Source organism: Pholis gunnellus (genome assembly GCF_910591455.1).
Source record: "Pholis gunnellus genome assembly, chromosome: 16".
NCBI classification, from domain to species: domain Eukaryota; kingdom Metazoa; phylum Chordata; class Actinopteri; order Perciformes; family Pholidae; genus Pholis; species Pholis gunnellus.
This window is the reverse complement of record NC_136543.1, coordinates 1,142,269-1,152,113: the sequence shown is the minus strand read 5'-3', so window position 1 is coordinate 1,152,113 and position 9,845 is coordinate 1,142,269. Positions and strand designations below refer to the sequence as shown.

The 9,845-nt window shown below is 42.5% G+C and overlaps 2 protein-coding genes across 3 annotated transcripts in view; one reads left to right on the top strand and one right to left on the bottom strand.

Moving 5' to 3' along the window:
- Nucleotides 1-1,345: 1,345 nt before the first annotated feature.
- On the bottom strand, nt 1,346-7,460 carry ppp1r11 (protein phosphatase 1, regulatory (inhibitor) subunit 11). Its single transcript, XM_079176125.1, has 3 exons — nt 6,823-7,460; nt 5,525-5,633; nt 1,346-4,155 (listed from the first exon to the last, which is right to left on the bottom strand). The coding sequence occupies exons 1-3, from the start codon at nt 6,898-6,900 to the stop codon at nt 3,962-3,964; spliced, it is 381 nt and encodes a 126-aa protein (XP_079032251.1). The 5' UTR covers nt 6,901-7,460; the 3' UTR covers nt 1,346-3,961.
- Nucleotides 7,452-9,845, top strand: part of vars2 (valyl-tRNA synthetase 2, mitochondrial) — a 31,594-nt gene continuing 29,200 nt past the window's right edge. The window contains exons 1-4 of one of the 2 annotated variants that reach the window (XM_079176120.1): nt 7,452-7,643; nt 7,749-7,947; nt 9,572-9,653; nt 9,731-9,831. In XM_079176120.1, the coding sequence (XP_079032246.1) occupies nt 7,762-7,947; nt 9,572-9,653; nt 9,731-9,831 (369 nt within the window). In that variant the 5' untranslated portion in view covers nt 7,452-7,643; nt 7,749-7,761. Of the gene's footprint in view, nt 7,644-7,737; nt 7,948-9,571; nt 9,654-9,730; nt 9,832-9,845 lie in introns of those variants that run through there. The other variant, XM_079176121.1, reaches the window with a different exon arrangement.

The window sequence follows — 9,845 nt, the reverse complement described above, 5'->3', positions numbered from 1 at the left end:
ATTACTGTACATTACTGTACATCTCATTCATAGCACTGCTCTGAGGTTACATCCCCACCGGCTCAATAAATATTCTCTTTTATGACGTCTGCTTGTTTTTCATTTCCTACACATCTTTTTGAAATCCTGCATGACATATTGATTCTTGATATTGATTGCATATTTGTTTATTATGCTGGGAGAAGCTTTTCAGTGGAACCAACACAAACTTCAAACAGTATGGTAGTTTAAAGGACCACGCTGGTGTAAAGACACATTACAAATACATTAAATGGTAAACAGACTTGTATTTAATATCACACCTTTCCAATCTTCTGACCACTCACAGCTCTTAAACACTAGATGTGATCCTTTACCCAGTTTATGTGCCACCTGCCCATCGCGACCCTAAACCTTAAATGAACTTCATTACATGATGACACGGACCGACGGCATCGCCTTTGGGAGCAATTGGGGGAATGAAGTGTCTAACCCTGGGACACTTTGACATGGGGCCTGGAGGAGCCGGGGATCAAACCAGCGATCTTCCAGTTGGAAGATGACCCACACTATCTCAGAGCCACAGCCATACATACAGTGGGATTCTGATACCTTCCTGGCAGACATCTGTTTTGTCATTTCAGTATGCTGCAAAAACCCTGCAGATAATTCAGTTAAAGAGCATCAATTCTCATGCAGTAGTTCAGAGTATCAGGATGTGATCGTGATGTTGAAGTGATACGTTATCTAGTGAGTAGTAACGGACATTAAAAGATCTCCAGGCCGCACTCGCTTTCTGTACATGTCACACTAGCATGACAATGACATTCAGAAATTGGACAAATTTAATTTATGGTGATTCCATTATTGATTATACTGCAAAGTTCACCACTTTAAGTAAGAAAATGTTTTTTAGCTTAGAATCAAACCATATTTGAGCTGCAGTGTGTCGAGTACTAAAAAACAAGTTCCACAGAGCAGAGTGATAACGTTTGACTCTTAGTTGACTCATGGTCCTCATGTCGGTGATGTTGTGCTACAGTAATGCATTTCCACACATTCAAAACCGTTACAATCAAATGACCTCACAACCATCACACCTGACCTGAAACCAGGTGAACCTCTGGGGTCATGAGCCAGATGTTCCTGTTCGGTTGATGATCCAGTTGAAGATCACAGAATCCGTTTGTAATATTGATGCTGTACTGCAGATCATAAAGACATGGATTCATCTTTTTAAAACCATCACCAGAGACTTGTCTTTAGGTCAGCAGAAATAAAAGATGTTCACATGCTGATTCATGACCATTTAGGGTCATACACCTATGTAATACATAACACACACATGGAGGCCACTTTAATCAGTTTAAAACTTTAATTCACATTAAACCTGCTTTCATTATGCTTAGTAGTATATACAGAAAGGTGCAGTACCAGTACAAGAACAATGTACATATGGAACAATGTCAATGTGAAGAGATAGCACAGAGCGTGGTGTGCTTCACACTTCCGTTACATATTAAACATGGTCTGAAACTGCAGAGGATGAGGGTGATGTTGGAGTCTGTATCCGGTACGTTTTGGTCATAGCTGAGACATGAGTACAAAGCCTGAGGCAGCAGTCATGCTCCACCTCCACCTCCACCTGTCCTGTTGAGAAGAACTCTGATCATAGAACACTGTGTCTGTATCCAGTTACCTCACCGCATTAAACAGCAGTCAGTCATCCTGCAGCGCACACATGGAGTCAGTCTTTAAATAGAGTGCAGAGAGTCAAATGCACATGTACTGAATGGCAACCTAATGGTGCATTAACAGAAAGGTTGTCCACACTGGTGTGGTCACCGACCCCCCATCTCCCGCATGACTTCACTCACTACCATCCTGTACAAGGAAATAAACTAAAAGTCATTGTTTCTAGGATTGTCCAGTGGATACAATGGATTCATCTAAAGATCGAGCAATGAAAGCAGCAGAGGGTTAAAGTGACAGACACCAACACTCTGTCAGTGAGGTCTGTAATCTGAGGAGGCAGAGCTCCAAGTCAGACTGGTCTCATGGCTACCCAGACCCACGGCCTCCATATGTAGTTTCACTGATCAAGTTAATGAAGTTCTCTACATATGAAGAACAGGGCTCTGATCACGTAGTCCTACAGATCATACTATCATAATATCATCAGTCTTATGCAATATGCTCCGTCAGCATCTGTCACTAAACTTTAAACCAGAAACAGACTCACTCAACTAAACGAGAGGGAGAACGTCTAACTCTCACATAACGGTTTGTGATTGCAATGTTACTACACGGACTGAGGTCGACTGCATATCAAGTGTTAGCATGTTTACAATGAAGTCCAGCAATAAATGAAGAATAAAAAGCAATGTGTTGTATTCCATACATAACCTCAGCATTGAATGGACCTCCCAACATGCTGCACGCTGAGCTCCAGCATGTCCTGTTAGAGTTACAACTGTCTGAACTTTGCAGAGATGGGAGAACATGTAGTGTTCTATATGTTTTAGTTCATTCATGACAAAATCACAAGCGCTTTACATTACAGCTGATCCAAAGCACTCCAACCCGTTCTAGCCATTGAAGTCCACTTGTTCTCCTACAGCATGCCAATCTCACTTCTAGAGACAGTCACATCGTCTGCAGCTATGTGAAGATGACCAATGTGACTCAAACATGGTACAGTCCAGTGCTTTGATCAGCACTGCATGTTGAGGGTTGAACAGCATCCATCATGTTTTATGTGTTGAGGAGACAGAAGGATGCATGTTGTCTTCTGACCTGGTGACATCACTACACCACACAGTACCAGTGACGTCACATGTTTTGGCTCATTTATGACATCACATTTTGTTTACATTACTGCTGCCGACAATTTTCCAAAGCATGCCGTCACACGATAAGGAGGGTTCTGATTCCCTTTGTCCTGACTCCCAGGCAGTAACAACTTGTAAAGTATTGTAATCCATCATTTCCTGTTTTATTGTTGGAAGAGTTTAGTAACCATCTAATGCAGGTCTAAGTGTAGGCTGATGTTTTGGGTAAAAAAAAAAAAGAAATGTAATCGGCTAAATCTGCCAGAATAATAATACTTGGGCATATAATTGTGAAGGGAATATATTTGGGTATTTGGACAGGACAAGCCACATTAAGATGTCAACTTATAGCTCTAAAACTTTTCTGACATTTTGATAAAATGGAAACAAATCTTTAATAGAGCTGTCCTGATTTGTCTATGTGTCATTCAGTAGCTTGGCAGAATGAATCCGCACAGGTTCTCTTTAAGATGTCACACCCTCACTGGTTCCAGACAAAGTGAATGTTCATCACCGAGAGTCCTGGATAGAGAGATGCACTCGGTTTTCTATCTCCATTATCTGTTCACTACTCCAGTACTTGAGAACATTTAAAGTAGATTAAGCAATTACGAAATAGTCGTCAGTTGAAAACTTAATTGCATATCGGCATAACAACTCGGACAAAAATAAAAGCAGCCGTGATGTTCACTGTGATGGATCACAAACCTCAGATTATTGTCATAGCATAGTGAATTAAATAGGAAATAGGAAAGCATTGCTAATGCTACCATTTTGCTAGCTGCTTTGGAGAATGCTCAGCGGTGATGTACAGTGATGCACACCGTGTGTGATCCGTAGTAAATGGGCTAAAACATGCAACAATCACTACCGCATGTCTGCTTTAAGACATTTTAAATGTGAACTTGTAGTCATCATTCCATGTGACGCATGTCAGTTGGCACAATACTGAGCATGCTTTTATCTGTAGAAAGAATTAGGCTCATTCAATAATCCATGTAGCTCTGTGAAGTACAGAGGCAGTAATCCTGCTCCAGCTGCTCCGGACTCCTACCTGTACTTCAGTGATGGAACTAAACTAAAAAAAAAACGAGTGCAGTCGTTGTCATGGTGAGAAACCCCTCAGAGCCCACATTCAGCCTGATGGCTCACTAGTGGTTGTGTGACCCTCCAGAGTTTGGGGGCCCTGTGGTCCCTCCACCCCCCCTCTGTCCAGGGCTTCTCCTGCCGTGGCCTAGGATACAGTGAGCACTGCCGCACCCTTCATCATCATCATCATCGTCGTCTCCCTCGCTTTCAGAGGACGACTCTCCAAACTGCCGGGGCTTCTCATAAATACAGCAGCCTGGAACACAACATACACAGTTAGGATCCATCCATGTGAGCGACATGTACAGCTGATGCCTTCACTGACTACATCAGCATGACATCTGGTTCAAAGCTTATCTCCACAAATAGGGAGCAAAAATAGATTTTCACTTGTAGTTTGATTTGATAAATGAAGTAGTTCAGCAGGACGGTGAAGAGGCAGAGCTGTGTATCAAGGAGCTGTTTCACACACACACACACACACACACACACACACACACACACACACACACACACACACACACACACACACACACACACACACACACACACACACACACACACACACACACACACACACACCATTAGTTAAGTAGAGTAAGGAGTGCAATCTTTTGGCATGTCAATTGTGCTATAAATGTTTTAGGATAGTTTGATTGTATTATGTTAATCCAAAGTAAATGTGTGTACAATGACGGATAGAGGGTGTCAGTATTCCGGGGATATGGGAACCATGCTGATGGGACATTCTGAGCCTTAATAATATTAAATATATATTGATGTTGCAAAATTAAAAATCGTAATACATGTTAGCTCTATTTTACTTATTTCTATTTGAGATTTTGAACTTCAGTTCCTATTAAGCTATGTGTGATACAAACCGGAAATATAAGTCAGTGAGTTATCTGTGGGCGACCCCTGAGCCTGCTTTAGCTGTTATGTTTCACATTTTGGAGAGTCTTAACCATTAAAGTCATGCTGCACTAGCATGTGCACTCTAAGCATGGATGGACAGACCAGCATCACTGGAAAACATCTCAACTTGTAGACTGTGAAGTGAGAGATACAAAGACTGTCTTTGATTCTATTTTGTACTGTTATGACTGATTAAAACCACCTAGAACATAACTGGTCTTCAACGACTGAGCACCAGTGATATAGCTGACAAGAGGAGCCCGAAGAGCTCAGAGAACGTTACGTTCCATTCCCACCCAGCCACAGCCTGTTAGCGCTGCTGCCACTATCACAGTAACACATTTCAGGATATGTAGTACTACAACAGAAAAAGAAGAGTATTCTATGTACATGATGTGTTGATTTATGGGTTGTAGCAGCAGTGACGTTGTGAGAATTTGCTTCTAGATTTTGACTATTTGGATGTAGACTCTAAAACGGTTGGAGGGCGTGGCTCAGTGAGATATAGCACCACTGTTTAGGACTAACAATGTACACAATGTATAGGGCCTGCAGAAGTCAGCATAACAATGTGGGACAACCTATACCATTGTTAACAGCATGCTAAAGCAGCTCCAGCTATCACATTCAACTATCCGACCTTTGCTGATGGAAAAGGAACCAGTGCATTAATTACTTTGCAGTGTGCCTCATGAAGAAGATGAACTCACATTTTGAAGACCTTCTCCCGAGGTGCTCGTTGTCGACGGTGTCACTGGACCACTCCACCTTCTTCTCAGTCTTCCTCTTCCTCAGCTTGATTGTCAGGCTTCGTCCCTCCTGTAACGTGTGACAGATACTGGGCTTCAAATGTAAACTGGACGTAGTGTTTGACTGGGACTTCACACAGCCAGAAGGTCCTCATATCAAGCACTACACATTCACAAGGCTCTGCTGGCTCCTGGGCCAACGCAAATGATGACGCAAAGGTAGAACATGGAACATTGGTTTGTTCCCTCTCAGCAACTAGTTTGGTGACATAATGTTCAAGTGAATTTTTCATATTGAACATATGCAGCAATATCTTATCATCTCGTCAATAATTGTTCCATTAGGTTCTCACCAACTTAATGGATATCAGTGGGATTGATAAGATTTGTTGCAAATAAAACAATTATTACATGGCCCATAGTATGTGGACATCTGAATATTCAGGCCACTTGCCATAGTGGAACGTGGAATTCCTGACTTGCGATTGATCTTGCAGTTCATCCCAAAGGTGTTGGATGGGGTCGAGGTCAAGGATCTGTGCGGTACAATCAAGTTCGTCCACACCAAACTGGGAAAACATGTTTGTATGGACATGGCTTTGTATAGGGGGGCATTATCATGTTGAAACTGGACAGGGCCCAAAGTTGGAAGAACACTAATGTGTTCTCTGTTGAAGCCTTAAAATGTCACTTCATTGAAACTAAGGGGCAAAGACCAAACCAGGAAAATCAGACCCAGAGCAGAAGCACGTGGACGTGGTCCACATCTGTTTGACTGTATACAGTGCTGCTATAGTCTATCGGATACATGATTGTCTACCATTATTATTTGTCTGTTTCATTGAAGGGCATTTCTCAGGTCTGAATACGATATGACGTGAAGCTCTGTTGTTCTTATCAGAACCGACAGACAGACTTGAGTTGTGTACCTGAACCTGCACAGAGAACCAGAGGACTCTCTGTTAATGCATAACGTTAGCTATGTTAGAACGTTTTGCACGAACATATACGGTTGCTGTAATGTCAACGGTAACGTTAACTAACTTAGCTAACATCGTAACTAGTGACGTGACTGCCATGTTGTAATGAACAGGTCAGGCCTGTTGACTGACAGCCGTGTTACAACTTCTGATGACAACATGAACGCTGTCTGCAAGCAGCGCGGCCTCGTTGGGGCTGGACACCTCCGGGAGGTTTTACTCTGCAGTGAGAGAACTTTTAGCAAAACAGTCAAACGTCTTTGCGACTGGCCAGCTTACCTGCTGGGGCGGCGGCGGTGTGCTCGTTTGAACAGTCTCCGTTATCGTCTCACTCGATGTCCCGGGAACCTCCGCCATCCCTGGATCTGCTGGCTAACGCTACCGTTAGCTAGCTTTAAAATATAAAGAACAGGAGTCGACCGTCTGTGATAGACAATGTCTGTTCGTTATGAAAACTAACGTTACAATAACAGATTTCAGTTCTTTAAATAACAGACTGTATTCAAATTGAAGATTGTTGACGTGAAGATAGTGAGGCGTTGAACACTATGTTGAGATGTGGTCAAGTTACCAAATGAGCTCGTCAGACTCAAACGGAAGTTAAAGGTTTTCACCTCAAAACGATTATCAGCGATGTGAATCATGGTGTTACATAGACACAAAATAGTCACGCCAAACCACCGAGCTATTCCATAATATTATGTATCTAATGAAGGAGCAGTTAGGCCATTAATATTGCATTTTTGGTGAACATTGTTTCCATATATCGTTTTATTTTTAAACGTAGGCAGGATGCTTCCTCTCTTTCTCGGTTTGGCGTGACAGCAGTAGCGTTGTGGGGAAGCTATTTCCAGACGGACAGTGGTTATTTCCTGTTGTCCGTGACATTTTATCTGTCCGTCCAAAACATCCCCCACATGCCAAGAATAAAAGAAAAACATATTATAACAGAGTGATATGAAATGACAATTATTCTACGAAATTATGCAATGTTAACATAATTAACAGCATGATAGAAATGCACCGTTTCGGGCTTGTAATTGCGAAAAGTTAAAAGGTCGTGGCTGGCATTTCGGAACACTCGGTGTATTGAAAGCACAGTAAGTACACTAAGCCAGTTGACATATTTCACGTTAAGCCAATTCATTAGCTTACTTACAGATGACTCTTGCGTGACATGATTCTTTTGTTCGTTTCTATCGTAGTGTGTTATTGAGGATGTGGAGGGCAGGACGTGTCCTGACTTTGAGGCTGACAGCCAGAGGAGAAGCCAGACTCTGTTCCAGCAACCCACCAAAACCTTCCTCCTCTTCATCTCAGTCCAACTCCTCTCCACGGTCCCAAGAAGAGAAACGGAGGCGGAGACGAGAGCGGGAAGAGGCCATACTGTCAAGTCAACACAGTGTAAGTAGGAAAGAAGCTCCATCCAAACCAAAATATTTCTAGTCTAAACGGTTCAAAGAATAATATAGTGAGAATAAAACTCTGTGAGAGAGAGAGAGAGAGACAGACAGACAGACAGACAGACAGACAGACAGACAGACAGACAGACAGACAGACAGACAGACAGACAGGGAAATGACAAACACTGGTTACATCAGGGGTCTCAAACTCATTTTCACTCTGGGCCACATCAGCATCACGGTCATCCTCAAAGGGCCGGTTGAAAATGTAAGACTGTAAATGTAACACACACATACACACACACACACACACACACACACACACACACTGAAGGTGTGGAACCCCTCCTGCTGCCTTCTACTGTCAAACCTCAGTCCTCCTGTTTGTAGTCTCCAAGCCCAATTTTAGGTTACTTTCTCAAGGTATGGCCACATTAGCCTTCACGGTTTCTATTGGCCCAGTCAAAGGTGAGTCTGACAGAGCCGGCTGGAGATCACACCGGAGACTTGAATTTACCTGAAGTGCAGCCCTCAATAGAAGTGAATGGGAGACGGAGCAAATATGTCTCCTCCAGAGACATGGGAGACATGGGAGACATTGTACAACTGTTTCCACAGGCAGAGGAGTATTCTGTGAGATTGGTAGCCAGTCGCTTTAAGAATAAACCCAAAATGTACAAGTGGAGGTTTGTCAGTTTGAGACATGTTTAAGCACAGGAATAGTGTCCTCAAAATGTAAAGGCTCTGTAGAGACAGCAGCACACAGCAGCAGCTTTAGTCCTCTGTCAGTGTCGAAACAATGTCCAGCCACAGTCCTGCTGTGTGGGTCACCTCTGTTAGCACCCAGAGGGCCACTCACAATCACAGTAGTTTCATGCACGAAATGGAGATAAATAAACCTGAAGCCTAAAAAGATGATTTGAGTTGCAGCTGCGCATGTGAAGTGTGGGCTGTTACTTGGCAGCTTTCGGGCAGTTAAAGGTGGTTTTATATGTCTGAGTGCAACTGCACAAACAAGATGAGGGAGAATCATTATGTAAATAATGTAGCTGCCGACATAGTCAAATTATTTGGAGGAAGTTGGACACATTGGAATGTATTCACAACTGTTTCGAAGGAAAGTTGTGAACTGACTAGGATTACAAAATATTTGATGAGCAAATGTATTGTCTCTTTTTTACTTTATCTTCCTTGCACTTATAAACTCTCACTCTGAAAAAAAAGATTAGGCTTTCTTTCTATTTGTGCCAAAAAAGTTTCAAAGCTTCAAACGCAGTAAACACAGTGAAATCTGGTGCTTCTTAAAACCTCTATCACTACAACAGCTGTGCCTGACTAGTTGTTCTGGTTTAATCTCCAGCATTCAAGAAACTGATCCGCTTTCAAAAGGCAATTTCTCAGAGAATACTAAGTGTAAAATACAGATATTTGATGCAGCAAAACCAGAAATAATACACCATCATAACAGAGTCTTACTAGTGGTTGAACACTCCTCAAGCTTTAGTTTAATTTATGTACATGTTTAATTCTGACAATAGTCATGTAAAAGTAGATGTGTTGTTTTGCTTTCTTTGTCGATTCATCTGTTTATGTCAATTTACAATGTGTGGTCTGTTGGTTTCCAGAATGCTGAAGATGAAGCAGTGAAATGGGGTGAGAAGCAGAAGATCGTGTACACTGCTCAAACACCTCCAGGGACAAAGAAAGGTGATTGACTTTTCCAGCAGCAGCTTGTCCACCGCTTGTGTCTCTCTGCACACTTTAACGTGCGTTGTGCTCTACAGACACCAGCTTGCTGTTCCCGTCCTCGTACTGTCCAGAGTATGTGGAGTCCAGCTGGTATCAGTGGTGGGAGAAAGAGGGATTCTTTCGTCCAGAACAACATGTGAGGAACAAACT

What these genes read in the sequence shown, in the direction of transcription:
- ppp1r11 (XM_079176125.1), bottom strand. Translation starts at nt 6,900, where the DNA reads ATGGCGGAGGTTCCCGGGACATCGAGTGAGACGATAACGGAGACTGTT. An exon ending in CACCGCCGCCGCCCCAGCAG is followed by an intron (nt 5,634 to 6,822) that starts GTAAGCTGGCCA and finishes CACACGTTACAG; the next exon opens with GAGGGACGAAGCCTGACAAT. An exon ending in CGGGAGAAGGTCTTCAAAAT is followed by an intron (nt 4,156 to 5,524) that starts GTGAGTTCATCT and finishes GTTGTGTTCCAG; the next exon opens with GCTGCTGTATTTATGAGAAG.